Source organism: Carettochelys insculpta, chromosome 2 (assembly GCF_033958435.1).
Source record: "Carettochelys insculpta isolate YL-2023 chromosome 2, ASM3395843v1, whole genome shotgun sequence".
NCBI lineage: Eukaryota > Metazoa > Chordata > Testudines > Carettochelyidae > Carettochelys > Carettochelys insculpta.
In genome coordinates, this window is record NC_134138.1 from 40,567,512 (window position 1) to 40,589,457 (window position 21,946).

General features: G+C 41.9%; 1 protein-coding gene across 23 annotated transcripts in view; it reads right to left on the bottom strand.

The window, feature by feature from the left end:
• Positions 1–21,946, bottom strand: part of RIMS2 (regulating synaptic membrane exocytosis 2) — a 724,335-nt gene that overhangs the window by 604,404 nt on the left and 97,985 nt on the right. For all 23 annotated transcript variants that reach the window (XM_074986776.1, XM_074986775.1, XM_074986795.1 and 20 more), the window contains one exon: positions 12,136–12,346. In XM_074986776.1, the coding sequence (XP_074842877.1) occupies positions 12,136–12,346 (211 nt within the window). The remainder of the gene's footprint in view (positions 1–12,135; positions 12,347–21,946) is intronic.

Here is a 21,946-nt window from a genome sequence, read left to right on the forward strand (position 1 = left end):
CCAAACTTCAAAATGGCCACACAAATGGCCATTTCGAAGTTTACTAATGAAGCGCTGAAATGCATATTCAGCGCTTCATTAGCATGCGAGCGGCCGCAGCACTTCGAAATTGACGTGGCTTGCCGCCGCGCATCTCATCTCGTCTTATAATAAGGGGACTTCGAAGTAGGCAGGGTCCTTTTGAAAAGGAGCGCCATCTGGACGAGACGCGCGGCGGCAAGCCGCGTCAATTTCGAAGTGCTGCGGCCGCCCGCATGCTAATGAAGTGCTGAATATGTGTTTCAGCGCTTCATTAGTAAACTTCGAAATGGCCATTTGCGTGGCCATTTTGAAGTATGGGGCTCGTGTAGACATGGCCATACAGTTTTTTGCTTCTTTTAATCATAGAGAATATATAGTGAAAGAGATGTTAATTTATTGGTTTTCTTGTACTTATTTATGGGTTACATTTTCAAAGAAAGTCAAAGTACAAATACATGCACAATGAAAGGTATTGTAATAAAAACAATTTAACATTCAAATTCCACCCGCCTTATTAAACAAATAGTGGAGCTCACAGGAATAGAGTATGCAGGATTTGGCAAGGTGTGTTAGATCCTAATCCTTCAAAGGATCAGCCTGGATGAAACACTTGCACAGAAGCCCATTGGCTTGAAGTCAGTGGGATTCTGTTTTGGCAAAATCTCTGTGAAGGATTATGGACTGAAGCAACTGGAAATAAGAGAATGATAATAACTTAACTTCATACCAATCATACAAAATACCAAAGTTCAAATCATAGATGTAAATTAAGTCAAAATTGTGCCAACTGTTTATTTTTCCTCTGGATAATTATGAAAAATATGGGTCTATCAATATTGCCGTATTATCCTTCTCAGTGGGAGGACTCATTTTAGCTACCTGAAAATGTAACAGGAACTATATTTTAGAAAATAAAAAATATTCAAAAGTATTTCAGTCGTAACCATCCCTCAATCAAATTTCTGTGAAAGGATAACAGAAGCATTACATGTGAAAAGATTTTTGATACCTCTGTTACTTAGCACTTGCCACCACGCTGACTAAACTTAGCTTGCTATTAAGCATTTAACTGCATACTTAAACAGGTGAGCACTTTCTTTTTGTTTTAAAGAACTCATTCAGGCACCACTATAAAAGTAGCTTTGCATTTTTATACACTAGCTGCTGACAATGTCAACATATGGTTGGTTAAATGTTAACCATTTTGAAAGGTATTACCATTTATAGCAGTATTTTCCATTATTATGAATTATGAAGTCTTTTAAATCATAGAATTTTTATAGTGTGACCATTTGTAGTGGGGCAGCTGCGCCACTCTGGACAACAAGAGCTAAAGTGGGCTGGAGGGGTCCTGTGCAGAGCCCCAGCCAATGAGAAGAAGGTTCCTAGGGAGGGGAGCCAATCAGAGGGCAGCTTGCAGGGACAGCCCTGGTTATAAGCAGCTGGTCAGCAAAGCAGTGGGCAGTTGGGTCCTGCCCAGGAAGGATGTAGGACTGGTTCCTTGAGAAGAAGCACTTCGGATAAAGCAGTGCTGGGCACATTCTGGGACCATAAGGTCCTGCCTGAAATCTGCCAGGCTGTAGGCCTTGACACAAGAGCCAAAGAGGTACAAGTTCACAGGGGAAGTGGCCCAGTGAACAGGAATCAGTAAAGGAGAGTGGAAGATGGCAGGATAAGGCTGCTGCCGGAAGATCCCTGTGCTGAGACCCAGAGTCATGGACAGGCCTGTGTCATTCTCCCCTAGCCCACTGCACTGCATGTGACCAGCTTGGAGGGTGGCCAATATAGACTGCAGCTTGTCCCTAAACTGAGGGGATGGAGCTTGGTTGCAGTTGGCCACAGTGGCAGGTGTGAGAGTGAGAACTGCTGACACCTTTGGAAGGGGGTGACAGAAAAGAGCAGAGGGGAATGTCCTGAAGAAGACACTGTGGTCCTGGGAGCCACGAGTCCAGAGCTAGAAGGAGGAGAGCAGAGCAACAATAGGCAAGACACCAGCCAGAAGAGGGTGCCCTGCTGATAGTCTGAGCCACTTCCCAGTGTGACCAGCAGGAGGGACCACAGTAGTGAGTCCTCAAACCCTTACACCACTTACATGCAAGTATCTGTCGTACTTCACCAGGCCATCTTTGCTCCTTGACCTGGACTCACGGTAGGTCTCCTCATCCCACAGGAGCAGGAGTGGAAATATTTAGGCTGGGAAATGAGAAGCTATGTGGATGCCCTAGGCCCCGGACTACTACACTCCTACTACACTCCTCCCAAAGAGATACTCCCTACCTTACAGGTGCATGAACAATACCAAGAGCATCTAGCAAAGAGATTTAGGATGACCAGAAGAGGTCATGCATACCTTTAGACAACAGGACCCTTGAACTGAAGACCTGTTTGACTGCTTTCTCTGTGACTGCCTTTTCAGACGCAGAAGTGAGAGCGGAGGGTTTAATTATAAAATAACAAAAACTTAACGCAACTAAATAATTATCGAAAAGGCTAATTTTAAACACACATAACATAATGAAGAGTTAAACCAAAAACATGTACAAACACAAAAAAGAAAAGGGCAAAAAGTAGTACATACAAATGTAAAATAGATCTTTGTAATATTTTTTACAAAGACAATGTTAAAACTTAAAGACAGGAGCTAGGATATAAAACATAATGGAGATGGTTTAAAATTAAGTAAAATTAATGAAAAGGTAGGAGGTTAAAAAAAAAGTTTGAACTTATCTTTACTGATATATATACACCTGCTGGTTTTACATCTACTCCAGTCTGTTTTGTCTGTTCAGATGGTAAATATTTATTGAAATAGAACTGTTTATTCATATTGGGTGTGTCTACACTTGCATTCCTCTTTCGAAAGAGGTATGCAAATGACGTAAATCGGAAATGCAAATGAGCTATAAATTTGCATATTCTGCACGTCATTTGCATATTCTAATTTAGAAAAAGCTTCTTTTGAAAGAAGAAAGCCAGTGTAGGAGCAGCTCTTTTGAAAGTAAACCCATCTTCGAAAGAATCCTTCTTCCCTATATTTAATGGGAAGAAGGATTCTTTCGAAGATAGGTTTACTTTCGAAAGAGTAGCGTTTACACTGGCTTTCTTCTTTCGAAAGAAGCTCTTTCTAAATTGGAATATTCAAATTAGATGTTGAGTATGTAAATTTATACCTCATTTGCATTTTTGATTTACCTCATTTGCATGCCTCTTTTGAAAGAGGAATGCAAATGTAGACACACCCACTATGTTATTGCTATTTGAAAATAACAAATAACTTTTAATTTCTCATTTTGTACATTTAAATTTACATATTCAACACTTCAAAGAACAATTCTAACCTACAGAATATGAATTCTATTGAGATTCAGGAGTATGTGCAACTGTTACAGTAATCATATTTCCAGAAACTGACTGGAAATTATGCTGTTGAAGAATTTTGCAACTACTTTCTCTTCAAGAAAATGAGAGCCCCCCCACTGCATATGATTTGCACAATTTGTTGATGTAACCTGGCATCATGCCCTTAGTTTTTAAGATACTATGACCTCTAGGTTATCAAGTTTTTTAGGCACTCTCTGAGCCTGGTCACCTATATCCATTTATGAATTCTGGTCTTACCACCAAACTGGATTATTTTCCCACTCTTTACCTGAGTTTATCTCAAAGGTTTCAGCCAATATAAATTATATCCAGTGGCCTAAATAAGTTTATCTTAACCTCAGCTACCAAATTAAAAATGTATTTATCTAAATTATACTGGTTTGTTGTCTTTAAGTGTGAAATATTTTAATAGTCTTCCATACATATCAACAGGACTACTCAAATAAAAAATGTGACCTTTTCACAGTATTAGCTGTTTTATTGGTCTGTGTTTCATACTCAATAGTTCTCACCTTTAGATTTTTTTTTAAAATCACCTTCAAGAAGAATGGATCACAAAACACAATGAGGAGGAGAAAAGTCATCCAAGGTGCACAAAATAGATTTACTGTATATAGACGAAACCAGTGCCACAAAAGACTCATAACACACACAATATGCTTAATTCTTTGAAAAATGCACGGTCAATGGCTGTATATGTTTTGATGACCGGATCATTCCAGCAGATCCTGAACCATACTAGAACCAAGAAGTCATAAAATGCACAACTCTTATTTTAAATACAAGAATCTGTTCATAATGCAAAGCAAAACAGAAAAGGATGTAAACAAACAGACTCCACAAAAAAACTACACATCTCATAAACATCCCTCCAAATTCTGAGTATGGTGGGTGAGAAACTTGTGTGAAGGATTCAGAGGAAGGAGATTAAAACAAAAAAACAAAAAAACAGAATACATTTGAGGGAAACATCCCTTTCTGACCCTAAGCAAGTGGTTGGTTGAAACTCTGAAGTACACCATCTCTGCAACCGTCTTAATTCTTTCATTGTAAATAGCTTAAATAATGTCCCAAAATAAGTTCAAGCACTGCAATAAGCACAACACAAAAATATAAACATTTTGTATTACATATATAACAACAGACACAAACATATTTGTATCTATATAAAAGTAAACTATTTTCCTCCCTCTAAAAGAGATGAGGTGGAAGAACAAGAGAGTTTGAAAGCGGAAAGCAGCCCAGGTGAAAACGATTATGAAATAATAACAGAGAAGTAGCTGTGTTAGTCTGTATTCTAACCAAACAAAACAGCAGTCATGTAGCACTTTAAAGACTAACAAAATGATTTATTAGGTGATGAGCTTTTGTGGGACAGACCCACTTCTTCAGATCTATAGAATTTTCAGTCCAAACCCAATATATAGCACAGAGGTCCAAAAGATTGCAAAAAAACAGAAAAATCAAATATCTGAACTGACGGAGGAGGGTGAAGGGTGGAGGTGTTAAGTGTCTTGCCTGAGATCATTATGAACATCGAAGGAAGGAAAGCAGTCCTTGTAATGTGTGAGACAGTTGTTGTCTTTGTTCATATCAAGTGTTAATGTGTCAAATCTGAATATGAAGCCCAGTTCACAAATCTCCCTGTGTAATCTGTTTTCAAAGTCTCTTTGTGGTAGGATGCATATTCTCAAGTCTTTAACAGAACGGCCCACTCCATTGAAATCCTCACTGACTGGCCTATGTGTATTGAGACTCCTGATGTCTGCTCTGTGTCCATTCATTCTTTGAGGAAGAGTTTGGCCAGTTTGTCCAATGTACGTTATAGAGGGGCATTGCTGGCACATAATGGCATATACAATATTGGTCAGGGAACATGAGAATGAGCCCCTAATCTTATAATTAAACGTGGTTAGGTCCAATGATGGTATCCCCAGAGTAAATATGTGGACAAAGTTGGCAACTGGGTTTGTTGCAAGGAAAAGTTCCAGGATTAGTATTATTGTGTTGTAGCCTGCGATTGCTAGTGAGAATCTTCATTAGATTAGGAGGTTCTATATAGGAGAGAACAGGCCTGTCACCTAGGGCCTTCCAGAGTGTAGCATCATGATCTAGACTAGGTTATAGGTTTATAATGGTGCATTGCAGGGATTTGAGTTGGGGGCTATAGTTTTTATTGCGATTTTTTTGGACCTCTGTGCTACATATTTGGGTCTGGACTGGAAATTATATACATCTGAAGAAGTGGGTCTGTCCCATGAAAGCTCATCACCTAATAAATCATTTAGTTAGTCTTTAAAGTGCTACATGACTGCTGTCTTGTTATGATCATGAAATGATAGAGTTCACGATTCTAAGAAATGGTAGGAAGGAAGTTTTTCTACAGGACATTTTAAGGGCACAAGAGCAAACTATTCCACTGGGTACAGGAAAGCAGGAAGTATGGCAGGAGTCCCCCTGGCTTAATCAAGAGATTTGAATGACTGAAACACAAGAACAGTCCTACAAAAAGGGGAAACTAGGTCAAATTACAAAGGATGAATATAAACAAATAATACAAATATATAGGGGTAAAATTAGAATGGTGAAGGCACAAAATGACCTCAATTGAGCTAAAGAAATAAAGAGTAATAAGAAAACGTTCTACAGATACTTCAGAACCAAGAGGAAGACCAACAGGGTAGGCTCATTACTCATGAAGGCTACGTCTACACGTGCAGCCAACATCGAAATAGTCTATTTCGATGAATAACGTCTACACGTCCTCCAGGGCCGGCAACGTCGATGTTCAACTTCGACGTTGCTCAGCCCAACATCGAAATAGGCGCAGCGAGGGAACGTCTACACGTCAAAGTAGCACACATCGAAATAGGGATGCCAGGCACAGCTGCAGACAGGGTCACAGGGAGGACTCAACAGCAAGCCGCTCCCTTAAAGGGCCCCTCCCAGACACAGTTGCACTAAACAACACAAGATACACAGAGCTGACAACTGGTTGCAGACCCTGTGCCTGCAGCATAGATCCCCAGCTGCCGCAGAAGCAGACAGAAGCCCTCGGCTAAGGGCTGCTGCCCACGGTGACCATAGAGCCCTGCAGGGGCTGGAGAGAGAGCATCTCTCAACCCCACAGCTGATGGCCGCCATGGAGGACCCAGCAATTTCGACGTTGCGGGACGCGGATCGTCTACACGGTCCTTAATTCGACGTTGAACGTCGAAGTAGGGCGCTATTCCTATCTCCTCATGAGGTTAGCGACTTCGACGTCTCGCCACCTAACGTCGAAGTTAACTTCGAAACAGCGCCCGACGCGTGTAGATGCGACGGGCGCTATTTCGAAGTTGGTGCCGCTACTTCGAAGTAGCGTGCACGTGTAGACGCAGCTGAAGAGGGAGAAACAACAACGGAAATCTGTGCAGACTGTTACTTATACCTTGTTTTCCATCAGGTGTTTGCAAATGGATTACTTAATTATTTGTTCCATTATCTTCCCTACTACAGAAGTTAGGATGATTAGTCTGTAATTGGCTGGGTTGCCCTACTTCCTTTTTTATAAATAGGCACTGTATGTTCCCTTTTCCAGTCTTTGGAATCTCTCCCATCTTCCATGACTTTTCAAAGACAATAGCTAATGGCTCAAATTTCTCCTCAGTCATCTCCTTGGGTATTCTTGGATGCATTGCATCATACCTTGGTGAGCTGAAGGTATCTAACTTGTCTAAAGTAATTTTAACGTGTTCTTATGCTGACAGGTCTGACTGAAGATCTTCAGGACATCAGCAACACCCGAAAGACCGCTGTCATCAATGAGGAACTGAAGAGGCTCCAAGTTGACATTGCTGCTCTGCAAGAGACACGTCTCAGATTCGGGATCTCTAACAGAAAAGGACTACACCTTTTTCTGGCAGGGTAAAGCCCGAGAAGAACCCAGGGAGCATGGTGTTGGGTTCGCCATCAGAAACACCCTTCTACAAATGGTGGAATTAGTCATGGATGGATCAGAAAGACTCCTTCAGGTCATACTTCAAACTCGTGCCGGTCCTGTTCACCTGATCAGCGCTTACGCACCAACCCTATACACCACACTGGAAGTAAAAGACAATTTTTATGACGTGCTTAGTGCCACCATAGCGCAAATACCTGCTCGCGAACAACTGTACATTCTGGGTGACTTCAATGCGAGAGTTGGAGCCAATCGTGACTCGTGGCCTTCCTGCTTAGGCCACTTTGGTGTGGGAAAAATTAATCAAAATGGTCAGCGTCTTCTCGAACTTTACACGTACCACAATCTACCATCACTGACACCCTGTCCTTGGAGACTGAGCTAAATAGGAGGATCAGTAAAGCAGCCACAACTCTGTCCAGACTCAGCAAGAGAGTGTGGAATAACAACAAGCTGTACACTCACACCGAAATGCAAGTCTACAGAGCCTGCATCCTCAGCACCCTCCTTTACAGCAGCGAGACTTGGACCCTGTACGTCCTCCAGGAAAAGAGGCTGAACGTCTTCCACTTACGCTGCCTCAGGTGCATCCTTGGAATATCATGGAAGGACAGAGTGTCCAACACTACCGTCCTTGAGCAAGCTGGAATCCCAACTATGAACATCCTCCTCAGGCAGCGGCGGGTCCTCTGGCTTGGCCACGTCCACAGGATGAATGATGGAAGGATCCCAAAAGACATCCTGTATGGCGAGCTAGCCTCTGGCAAAAGACCTCCCAGACGCCCCCAGCTGCGCTACAAGGATGTTTGCAAGAGAGACCTCAGGGAAGTAGACATCAAGCCAGACAGCTGGGAGGAGCTGGCAGACAATCGCAGCAGATGGAGGCAGGAACTATACAAGGGCCTTCAGAAGGGTGAGTTGAGGATCACACAGCTAGCAAAGGAGAAGCGAGCCCACAGAAAGCACAGCAAGGACCTGCCAGACACCCATTACATATGCAACAGATGCAGCAAGGACTGTCACTCTTGTGTGGGTCTTCACAGTCACAGCTGATGCTACAAATGAGGATGCCAAACGGAACTATGAAGGGCGCGATCCATAGTCTACGTAGACTGAAGGATGCTACATTACATTTCCTATTTTAACTTCTGAATCTAGCTCATTTTCACCAGCATTTGCAACATTAGGCGTCCAATCACCACCTATCATCTTGGTGAAATTTGAAACAAGTCACTTAGTGCCTCTGGCATATCCACATTACCTGTTATTGGTTTTCCCTCGTTATTGAGTAACAGGCCTACTCTGTCCTTGGTATTCATATTACTTCTAATATATTTGTAGAATGTTTTATTGTTATCCTTTATGTCTCTAGCTAGTTTGAACTCACTTGTATTGTGGTGGTGCTCAAAAGGCCACAACCAGAATAGGAGTCTCTTTGTACACAATGTTTAATATACACATAGGAAGATAATCCCTCTCCTAAAAGAGTTTACAATCTACATTAAGATAAGTAGGCACATGAGAATGACAAGAAGAAGGCAAAAGTAATAAAATTACATGAATCAAAGGCTAACAATATGTGCATCTTAATAAGTTCAAATCATAGTATCAATATTCTTTTTAAGTATAGTTATCAGAGACAATTTGTGATAATGGTTAAATAGCAGGCATAGAGCAGTTTATATAAATAACAGAGCTCAAACAGAGAGGGTAGAAGAAGTGAAGAAAAAAAATGAAAGAGGAGCGAAGGAAGGAGTCTCCAAAAGTATTCAATTCAAGGGATGGCAGATGGCCTGTCCCACATTATTACCACTTGGATTGTTGCACAGTTGGAGGTCAGGGACAGCTGCATATTCACCATGAACTGAAGAAGACTATATCAACTAGGTTTACTGGGGCCATGTGTACACTACAAAAATAACTTGTAAGTTGCGTCTACACACACCCTATTTCTTAAACTGCAAAGCAGGGCACTACTCCATTCCCAGAGTACGTTGGGCTCCCTACTTTGAAGTTAACTTCAAAGTAAGGGACAATGTGTACAGACTCTCTGAAGGCTACTTTGAAATAGCTCCTAATGTCAAAGTTAACTTCGAAGTTAGTTCCTAGTGTAGATGCACCATGAGAGTTTCAGCTCCTCAAAACACTTTGAGCACACTCTCCAATCATGTTGCCATGCTCAATTTGTAGCAATGCATCATCAGCTTTTTAAACTGTTAAGATCATTTTTGGCCACTCTAAGAGAAGCATTCAGTGTTGTAACCATGAAGGTCCCAGAATATGGGTGACGGAATAGCTGCTGCCACAGGTCTGGGGAAGACAGTCTAAGGCTGTGCCTACACTTGCCCCCAATTTTGAAGGGGGCATGGTAATCAGGGCCACAGGAGATTACTAATGAACTGAATATGCAGCACTTCATTAGGCTAATTTCCACCACAGCAACTTCAAAGCGTCAAACTTAGAAGTGCAAGCGTGTGTGTAGCAGGCTACTTCGAAGTCCGTTTACTCCTTCTACATGCATGCCAGCACTTCGAAGTCTGATGCTTCAAAGTTACCACAGGGGAAAATTAGCCTAATGAAGTTGATTAGTAATCTCCCATGGTCCTGATTACCATGTTCCCTTCAAAGTTGGGGGCAAGAGTAGACACAGCGTAAGTGTCACAGCTAAATACAAAATTAAAAGTATAATTTAGCATAAGCAATTAGCACATATTCTAAGATACGTTTTGAGATGATGTGGCCCTTTAACACCCCTGTAGTGACAGGATAAAAAGGGGGAATTAATGGGTTACAGGTTATTGTAATAAACCATAAATTCAGTATCTTAAGACCATGAATTTTAGTGTCAAGCAAAGTTGTGAATTTAAGCTCCTAGGCTTTACTTTTGAAAGTGTTATGAACATTTCCTTACAGGCTGTGCACTGATATGTCAGATATCAAGGGTTTGTTTTGTGAAAAGCGTTCTTCACGAGTGATATGGTGGTTTTGTCACATATAATTTTGTTTCAATACAGAAATAAACCCCTCTCTAGCAGTGTGCCTTTATATGTCACTTACCACTGCACACTTGAACCCGTATGGGGTATCATCAAACAACTACAACCTATACTTGATGGTGGTCCCATTCTGAAAGAAATCTTTCGTGATCCTCCATTTATGGCCATAAAAAAGCCACTAACTTCTCCAAGCTCACAACAGCCGTGTCTACACGTGCACGCTACTTTGAAGTAGTGGCACTAACTTCGAAATAGCGCCCGTCACGGCTACACGCGTCGGGCGCTATTTCGAAGTTAACTTTGATGTTAGGCGGCGAGATGTCGAAGTCGCTAACCCCATGAGGGGATAGGAATAGCGCCCTACTTCGACGTTCAACGTCGAAGTAGGGACTGTGTAGTCATTGCGCATCCCGCAACTTCGAAATAGCGGGGTCCGCCATGGCGGCCATCAGCTGAGGGGTTGAGAGATGCTCTCTCTCCAGCCCCTGCGGGGCTCTATGGTCACCGTTGGCAGCAGCCCTTAGCCCAGGGCTTCTGGCTGCTACTGCAGCAGCTGGGGATCCATGCTGCAGGCACAGGGTCTGCAACCAGTTATCGGCTCTGTGTATCTTGTGTTGTTTAGTGCAACTGTGTCTGGGAGGGGCCCTTTAAGGGAGCGGCTTGCTGTTGAGTCCGCCCTGTGACCCTGTCTGCAGCTGTGCCTGGCACCCTTATTTCGATGTGTGCTACTTTGGCGTGTAGACGTTCCCTCGCAGCGCCTATTTCGATGTGGTGCTGCGCAACGTCGAAGTTGAACATCGACATTGCCAGCCCTGGAGGACGTGTAGACGTTACTCATCGAAATAGCCTATTTCGATGTCCCTACATCGAAATAAGCTATTTTGATGTAGCGTTCACGTGTAGACGTAGCCAACGTGTTATACCACACCCAGTGCACTAAGTGACCATAGCAACTATGCATGTGAAACTAGACAAACAGAAGGCTTTCAGATGAATTGACAAAGGAAAATTATAAAAAACAAATGCACCATATCACCTGTAGGTGAACATTCTTCATAAAGCAATCACTCTATTCAATCTCTCAGTCCTCTGCCTCATGCTAAACTATATGTTTGATCTTATATTTAATTGTGACATTCTGAGTACTTTCCCAGGCCTGAGGAAGAGCTCTATGTAGCTTGAAAGTTTGTCTCTCTCTCTCTCACTAAAATCTATATGTACAGCACTGAAGTGGAAAAGGTATTTTACACACATCATCTTAATTAGCTCCCTTAAATGACACTATGGAAGTAGGTAAACATAACATCCATTATCAAACTGAGGGAAAATAAAGCTAGAAGCCTTGTCCTAGTGAGCCTGGGTCTGACACAACCAGGAACTATTCCTTGCTCTAAATTCTAATCCTACATAATTTAACGTGATTGTCACTAAATAAATTCCTTTTCTTCCAAATTTAGGCCCTGATACTGTGAATCCAATCAGAGGTGAACCAGAGTTCTAATGAAGATTCTTTGTGAAAGAAACAAAGGTCTTAAGAGACCTAAAATACAGTTTTCTCCTTGAAGGAGAAGTTGTTTGAGCAATAACCATAGGGCATTACTCATTATCCTGAACAACAGATATCAAATTTGTGGACGGACACAGTTATGTCCTAGGAGAGCCATTTTTTTCTCTGATAACTGTGGACAAATTACTATAAAAATCTTCAAAGAATTCTATACCAAATTACATCATGCTTCATATTAAGCAACATCAATATGAAAACTCAGTGATAGGTATTTTAATAAAATTCCATACCTTATTTGAGCGTAAAGATACTCTTCCTCCACAACGTGCACAGAATTTAGTTTGGCAATATGAACAATTATGGCCACAGCCATCTGCAAATTTTGTTTTGTGGCAGATACCACAGGTGGGGGCATCACCCTTCTGCTCCTGCTGCTGCTGTGATTCTTCACCCATTTTCTTCACTTGCTCCTTATACATTTCAAATTGTTGATGCAATTTCCTGCACAAGCAAATAGATCAATGAAAAGTTGTTTTATTCATTTGCATGCATAAGTTTATGCTTACATTTTCAAAACAAAATTAAATAAGAAGTACTGCAGTAAAGAGAACTGAAAAAATATTTCAAGAAAAAAGCACACCGTTTGTATATTAAAGTTCTACCTCTTCTCATCCATTTTAACAGTATTAAATATATGGGACAGAGGTTTAATTTCAGCAGTAATCATGTGCAAAGCACATACTCAGTGAAGACCAGCTACTGTAAAGGGAGAGTCACTGATTACTTAACACAGTTCTTGTGTGCGACCAACTATTGGAAGACATAAGAGTGGGACATCCTGACAGGAAAATCACAAAGAGAGGCCTAGCTGTTAACAAACCAGGTGCCTCTGCATAAAAGAAAGATTGGTTGGTGCCTTTTTCCCTATTTTCACCATTCCTAACTTTTTAGGCATTCATTATTTACTTTGCTTTTCCCACTCCTACTGTACAGGTGAATTATTATTAAAATGTTTTAAGACACATGCCTTGCAAACTTTGCATGCAAGTATTCTGCAGCTGCATCTGTAACATTTCTTACCAGTGTGGCATTATATTATCTCAGTGTTGCCAACTGCATTTTATTTCAGGTTCTGTGTGGTGGTTGGTTTCTTTTTCTTTTGTTTTGTTTTGTTTGTTTTTTTTAAAGCCTCAGCTCCTGGAGTCAAATGATTACAGGAGAATGTCAGCTTTAATTTAAAAAATTAAGTTTCTGGTCCTCAGAATTTCTAAGGAATGCTGAAAACCTGACCTGAGCATACCTGGGGCTCAGAAATTAGACAGCAAATAGAAAGAATTGCACATTTTCTTATTATTAAATCTTATGATTTTAAGGAGCCTGACTCATGATTTGTGGATGCTTAATTATCAGCTAAATTGTCATTTATTTCCCCTACAGGGTGCTGTAGAGTAGTGGGAAGGAAATAGAGAGAGAAACATGATACTATTGCTTTTACTTTGAAGAAGCAGAGTTTGGAAATAGAGAAGAGTAATTGGGGAATGTGGAGAAGTCACTAGAAGCCAAAGAGAGTCAGGAGGTAACTGAGGGAAAAGGAATCTGGGACTTTTAGCTCTGGTTTTAGACAGTGTAGAGCCTAATGCAGCCTGTGAAAAAATTGTTGCTGTTCCTATTCTGATCCTCATTCCCCTGAATTCATATCAGGCTATTTCCTTCACTTTCTTCCTTCCTCATCATTCCCTGGGCACCAGCAGAAGCTGCACTGAAAGTACTGGAAAGATTAAAGAAAAATGCGATGCTCTGAGAGCTGGTGCCCAGCACCACAGCCACCTCTAATAGACAAAAGCAGTTATTACAGGCAGGTTCTCACTCATTCTCTGAACCTGACTGGGCATCTGAGATCCCTACAGGTCTTCTGGACTATGTAAGGAGCAGGCAAATATGAAATAATAGCTTATTTTATCCCATCCTTTGGAAAACTTGTAGGAAAAAGTTATTATGAAAATGCTATGGAGTCATTTAAATGGCATTCCCAGAACATCCTCTTTTGGGATCATGTTGATTATGGTTCTGAGAAGATAAAAAGGAGCATTACACTCTAAAATCTCTGTGTCCTGTGGCTTTCTAACGATGAGCAAGAATGACCTGCTCCACTTCACTGCTTCCTGCTCCGTGGCAATATGGTCACTCAAAAACTGTCTGACATAGCAGTAAGAAGCACATAGCAGAGAAATGCCGAGGCTGTCATCATTATCTCTCACTAGAATTTCAAATGAAAATATGGCAGATTTGCTTGCACCTTAAGAAAAGACCACAAATATTTGAAATGAGGGGTGCCTCCACCGTATTCTAGGCTTAACAAAGCTAAATACACTACAAAACGATGACACCTGGAAAGACTGAATGTTTATCAGGTTTATGGATCTTGAGTAGTAGACAGAATAAACCCGGTTGGGGCTCTAGAGGTGTGTCTGTGCAGATTTGTTCCTGTACTTTCGTAGGGAGCGTCTTGAGCAGTTGGTATAGTTTCTTTGAATACTCCTCAGTAGGATCAGAAGACAGTGGCTTGTAGAATATGGTATTAGAGAGTTGCCTGGCAGCCTCCTTTTGGTAGTCTGCCCTATTCATTATGACAGCAGCACCTTCTTTGTCAGCCTCCTTGATTGACTCCCCAGTCCATAAACCTGGAAATCCCAGATGTTGCATCATCTCAGGCATTGGCACTCTCAATACAGGATTGTCTGGATATGTGGACTCTCTACTCAGACCCAAGGCTATCAGCACTCCCAGCTATCTTTGAGACACCACCAACTTCCTGAGGAAACTACAATATGTCAGTGACCTTCCTGAAAACACCATCCTGGCCACCATGGATGTAGAGGCCCTTTACACCAATATCCCACATGAAGATGGACTTCAAACTGTTAGAAACAGTATCCCTGATGATGCCAAGGCACAACTGGGGGTGGAGCTTTGTCCTCACCCACAACTATTTCAGATTTGAGGACAACTTACACCTTCAAATCAGTGGCACTGCTATGGGCACCTGCATGGTCCCACAGTATCCCAACATTCTTATGGCCAACATGGAATAATGCTTCCTCAGCTCTCATCCCCTAGTGCTCTTCCTCTACTTGGACTACACTGATGATATCTTCATCATCTGGACCCATGAGAAGGAGGCTCTTGAAGAGCTCCACCATGATTTCAACACTTTCAAAACCACCATCAACCTCAGCTTGGACCAGTCACTTCCTGGACCCTACAGTGCAAACAAGTGATGGTCACATAAACAGCATACTATAATGGAAATCCATGGACCACTATGCTTATTTACATGCCTCCAGCTTCCATCCAGGGCACACCACACAATCCATTATCTACAGCCAAGGACTAAGGTACAAACACATTTGCATGGAATAGACAGAGATATAAATGAATTTATTTGAATACAGAAGGATGAGAAATGACACGTGGAAGGGAGATGAAATAGGGTGCTATGACAGAGAGGAGTAATGTTAGGGCCTAGAGATGTGATGCAGCAAAACAAATGTTGTCCTGGGAAGACAGACAGTCAATGAAAGGGCAGCTCAAGCTGGGAAGGGATTCAATCTGCCCAAAGTGGAGAGCAAAGACAGCTAGAGCAAAAGGAGGTGAAAGAGGCTGTGCTAGAGTAGAAAGGGGATTTGTTGATGAAACTGGGAAGAGGAAGCTGGACCTTGATGGACAGTTTTCAAAGAGCAAGGTCGCGAGGGGTATGGAGTGTATGATTAGTGAGACTGACCATGGGGCAGTATCAGAGGAAATACAGTTTGTGAGCCTGGAGAACACGTGTGGTCCTCTGGGTAAAAAGCTATTGTTTGCAGGTGACCTGTTGGAGAGAAGTGCAGTCATTTCCACCTGGAAGCAAATAATCATGGCAAGGCAGAGAGAGGCAAAGGTGGGACAGCTGGGATGAAACTGAACTTTGCTGCCAGGGAGACTGCACCATCTCTTGAGGTGACAAGATATAACTGAAAAACCTTTTATTATTATCATAATTTTAGTTTATTATTTTCATAAGCATTTAATGTTACCTTCTTATTATTCCATTAACGAGATTACTGTTCCAACCAAATTTCTCTGTTTTCCCTCTCTACAATTTGAAGTAATCTCCCTTATGTTTGCTTGCCTCTGCCTCTTCTTACATTAAATATAACCTAGCTAAGGGTTGAGCAAGTTCTTTCAAAAGATTTTTCAAAAGAAGAGGCTCTTTCAAAAGAGCCCATGGAGCATCTGCACACAAAAAGTGTTCTTTCAAAAGTAAATCGAAAGAATGTGGTGCTCCTTTTGAAATCACTCTTCCTTTCCTGTTTCAGGAACAGTGCTCCCTTTCGAAAGCTTCTTTCAAAAGAAAATGTGTGTAGATGTTCCACAGGGCCCTTCTTTCGAAAGCATAGTCTTCATTTTTGACCCATGGTCTGTTCTTTTGAAAGAGTGTGGGGCTGTGTGGATGCTCTCATTTAAAAGAGGAGATCACTCTTTTGATCTACTCCTTTGTGTGTGGACGCCGTCTTTCAGAGGACGCTCTTTCAGAAGAGATCTTCTAGAAGAGCTTCTTTGGAAAGATCTCTGCAGTGCAAACGTAGCCTTGGCATCTCTTTGCCTCTCCTTCACCTCCCTACCTCTCCTTCTCTCTCCTACTCCTTCTAACTGGGGAGGCTTTTAAAGGCTTCCAGAAGGCCTGGATTGAAGTCAGCTGACTCCAATCTGCCTGGGCCAGCTCAAGCACCAATGAGAGTTCGAACAGTCATAAATGCTCGCCCCTTCACTGTTAATCACTATAATGATAAACAAGCCAACCAAAAGGGGCTGAACTGCCATTCAGCTGCTCCTAATTGTCCTAGAGACCTCCATGTCTCATTAGCAGGCCTTTTACCCTTTTTGGGCTGCCTTTCCCCTACTCTGTAGCAGCCCTCTGCCCTGAACTTGTCAGGACAGACAATTTTTTTTCTCTTCAAATAATAACCACTATGTTAGTTATGGTGAAAATGCTTTGTCTAAAGAGAAAATCTCCTATTTGACCAGTTTCATAGCCAAATTCCCTTGACTGAAAACCCTTTATTTCCAGCTTTGCATATTTCATCCTGATGTCCCAAAGGAATTGTCTTGATAGGTTGCTGATGTAGCTGAGAGATGATTCACTCACAACAATCTCTTTCACTGAGGAGGTGGGCAGCTGATTTTCATTACATTTACATTCAATACCAGATAAAGTCACATCTTGTCTACATGAACTTTTAGATTATAACAAGCTAAGGTGTGAATCTATCCCGTGCTAATCTGTGCAGACTGTCTGTATGAAGTCTGCTGACTTACACTGTTAGTTAGCGAGCTTTGATCAACTCCTGTCTCAAAGTGGGCAGTGGTGTAGCAGGGGGTAAATGTGGGTAAACAGTGTTTAACCCCTTCTCATTTGAGGAATATGGAAATTAGTGTTAGTTAGTTTACCCATTTCCTTTTTGTTACTAATACGCCACTGAAAGTAGGTAGATAAAACCTGATGCACCACTGACAGCAGGGAAGATCAAAGCACACTAAGGAACAGTTAGTGTGGGTCAGCAAGCTCCACATTGTCAGTCAGTGCCTGGCAAACTCACACTGAAGCTTGTTTTGAATGTAATGCTTGTGGTGACAAGCCCTGAGTTATAGTAGTCCAGACTGTAGGTGACAAACCTCATGGATCCCTTTGGCCAGATCCTCCTCTAGGAAGAAGGATTAGGGTTTCCTAGAAAACTCCAAGTGGAATAAACCTTGGTGGCTTATATTACAACTGAGAGCTAACTAATTGTCACCATTCAGGGCAACTGCATCTGCACTTGCCTTCTGGGGCACACCAAGGGCACCCACTCTCAGGCCTCTGGCTACCCTGGCCATCATCTGTCTTAATATATAAAATAATAAGACATCTTCTTATGTGGAGACAAGCTTCTCATTCCATCCAGATGAGGATATCTCTGGACTGAACAGTTCCCTACCACCATTGTGTTATTCTGTGCAAAGACAGGCTGCCCAAAAATGGCAGTCTCTTCAGCAATTGTTAACAATGTGACTGCTCACAGTTAGTTATCACACAGCATTAACAATAATAACAATCATAAAAAGGGGGTAAGGGATAAAGGGTGAGTGGCAAAGTTTGCAGACAACACCGAACTGCTCAAGATAGTTATGACCAAAGCACACTGTGACGAACTTCAAAAAGATCTCACAAAAGTGAGTGATGGGGCAACAAAATGGCAAATGAAATGTAATGTGGAAAAATGGAAAGTAATGCATATTAGAAAAAATAACCCCAACTATACGTACAGTATGATGGGGGCTAATTTAGCTACAATTCATCAGGAAAGAGATCTTGGAGTGATCAATGATAGTTCTCTGAAAACATCCAGGCAGCGTGCAGCGGTCGTCAAAAAAGCAAACAGGATGTTAGGAATCATTTAAAATGGGATAGAGAAATAAGATGGAGAATATCTTACTGCCCTTGTATAAAACCATGGTATGCCCACATCTTGAATACTGCATACAGATGTGGTCTTCTCATCTCAAAAAAGATATTCTGGCATTAAAAAAGGTTCAGAAAAGGGCAACTGAAATGATTAGGGGTTTGGAACGGGTCCCCTCTGAAGAGAGATCAAAGTGACTAGGACTTTTCAGCTTAGAAAAGAGGAGATTAAGGGGGATATAATAGAGGTATATAAAATTATGAGTGGTGTGGAGAAAGTGAACAAGCAAAATTTACTTGTTCCCATAATATCAGAACTAGCGGACACCACATGAAATTAATAGGTGGCAAGTTTAAAACAAATAAAACTAAGTTCTTTTTCGCAGAGCACAGTCAACCTGTGGAACTCCTTGCCAGAGAAGGCTGTGAAGGCTAGGACTGTAACAGAGTTTTAAAAAGAGCTAGATAAATTCATGGACGTTAGGTCCATTAATGGCTATTAGCCAGGGAGTAGGAACAGCATCCCTGGCCTCTGTTTGTCAGAGGCTGGAGATAGATGACAAGAGAGAGGTCACTTGATCGTTACCTGTTCAAGCCACTCTCTCTGGGGCACCTGGAATTGGCCACTGTTGGCAGACAGGACACTGGGATGGATGGACCTTTGGTCTGACCCAGTATGGCCATTCTTATGTATTATTTAAAAATGTACATGCAAGCTACTATGGTTACCATAGATCACCCCAACCCTAATACTGGCTCTGGCATGAGTTTGTCATCAACACACCACACAAGGAGTTTCTTTGTGATATCAGGTTCATCATGGCTTTAGCGCAGAGCAAGCACAGAGCCTTTTGAAGCATCTACAGATCAAGTCACTCCAAACTATCCCTAAGGGCTGGGGTCCTCCACGGAAGCAGGCCCTGCCCATTTGTTGGATCATGAACGAGGTCCTGAGATTGATTACAACCAGGCTATTTATGCATAAATACTTTGTCAGTTGGTCCCTGGTATTTGAACTATTGTAAAGCTACCTCTCCAGTAAGTGGTTTCAAAGGGTTAATAACTAGTGGAATTACATGTGCATCTTCCTCATCCTAGAGGAGTTAAATACAATTCCACGTAAATAGGAACATAATTGCATTTAAACACAATCTACAGAAATGTATTAAACCTAATTCTGTGAAGTTAAAATAAATTCAGTAAAGTTTATCTGACTTCCATGAAGGATATATCCAGGATATACCATAGTGTCAGTCTGTCACCCTGATCACTTATATCTGGGGGTAAAGATGGACAGAATCCTCAGGCTTAACGTCATTATTTGAGAAGGGGTGAGGGTACATATCAGCAATAGAAGTTCAGTACAGCATCCTGTCTAAGTATTCAAAGCATTTTCTCCTTCTAGACCAGCAGTTCACAACCTTTTCCAGATGGGTACCCCTTTTGACAATTCAGGAAGACTTGGTGACCCAAGGCAATTCTAAAACTGGCGAGCGGGGGGGGAGCAGTACCGTAACTAGCTAATTTTGTGCCTGAGGCAAGAATATAAAATTGTGCCACTTCATGTTTATATATTAATAGTTATTCCATAAAAAAGGAAAATACATTAATAAAATAATAACACTATTTATTATAGTTTATTATTTTATTATACTTAATCTGAGTTGTCGTGCGGAAGACTCATCCTCGAATCACTCCCCCCGGGCCCTGACTTAAACCCCACACTCTGAGGCTGAAGGACGGGGGGGAAGTCAGAAACAAAAAATGAAAACTTAGAAATCAGCTACATAGAAGAGAAAGAGGGGAAAAGGGGGAGGACAAAACTTATTGCAAGAAACTATTAAGTGGCTTGCCTGGGATCACTCCAAATATGGAGATACACATCTCATAAAACAGGAAGGGACATTGAGAGGTCATCAGATCCAGTCCCCATCTTCCTGGCAGAGCTAAGCACAATCTGTTCTTTTTTTTTTTAATTGATTATTATTATTAACCTATTTGCCCCAGATCCCTAATGGGCCCACTGAGGGATTAAACTCACAACCCTGGGTTTAGCAGGCCAATGCCCAAAATGCTGAGCTATCCTTCCCATCCACCAAAGACATGGAAGCAGTCTTTGTAATGTGCAAAGCAGAGGTCTCCAACATTTCCCCCCCCCCACTGTGGATTACATGGCAATATTTTAAATGTTCCAGGGGCTGAACGCAAAACAGCCCCAAGCCATCACCACCACCACCACCCCTGCCCCCAACCTAAGACCCTCTACCACAGACCCAAACTGCCCCAGACTTAGACCCCCCCCACAAGCCCCAAACTCCCCCCAGGCTTAACCCCTGCCAGCAGCCCCAAACTGCCCCTAGGCTTAGAAGCGCCCCCTGAAGCCCCAAACCACTGCCAGCCTTAGACACACCCCCACCCGAAGCCCTAAACTGCTCCCAGCCTTAGACCCCACAGCCCTAAAAGGCCCCAGCCTTAGACATGACCCCCACCCTATAGCCTCTTCCCCAGTACTGCTAGGCTGGGCTGCTCCCCCAGCCCTCCTGCTCCCAGCAGGTAACAGTCATTAAAACCAATTATCTCAAGAGTTAAGATTTCAGCACCTAGGCATAAGGTAATGGCTATCTCCAGCGACAGAGGTAACTGCTGGAGATGGCAGCTGTCTCTATTGTTAGATAGTTGCCAGAGCCAGCAGCATAAAGAAACTGCAAATGGATTCTTTGAGAACCACATGCAGCTTGGAACTGCCCAACTGGCGACCCTTAACCAATCTAATCACAACCCATTTTTGGGTCATGACCCGGAGACTGGGAATCCCTGTTCTAGACCTCTATGTTGATTTAATTTGAGCCAGCTCTTCTTATTCCAGGAGGGAATGCCTTGTGGACATTCTGGCATCTTTTTGTTTCTGGTTTCTCTGTGCAAAATGAGATATACAGCTGGTTATCATCCAGGTAATATGACCACAGGTGTGTGCAACATTTCACCATCTTTCTAATGCTCTCATGTGCATGACCTGGAATATATCAGATAAAAGGCACGTAAGGTGCTTTCTATTTTCTATGTCTTTTTTGAGATGTGGATCACCAGAACTGAACGCTGATAAGGCCATACGTATGGCATTGATATGTTTTCTGTATTGTTTCCTACCTATTTTTATAATTTTTTTTTACTTTATATGGTCACTTCTGTATGTACTCTTCCCAACCACCAATGTCTCATTCCCACACACTTTATTGGCCACACTTAAGTGTTTATAATAAAAACCTTATGGCAGTAGTAAAAGCTGTCTGAACCTCTTCTATTTGCTCATCTGATTGAGCTCAGTAATCATATGAATCTCACCAATCAAGAAAGCAGAACTTTAATTAGACAGATTTTAGACGGTGTTGGTGAATTTAACACTGACCTCTTCTTTAAACAATAGCCTTTATTTCAGAGAAAAAGAGCGAGTTAGCGTCATGCAACAGTTTCTTTCTTGGTAGGTTTAAATTACTAGATCTTCCTTTTTAAAACTTCTGCCTAACTACTTGTGCCATTTACAGAATTATTATCAGAGTTCTCTAAGCCTCCCCATGCAAAAGTGCTGCAGTTAGTTTTTAATTTTACTTGTTTTAATGTTATAT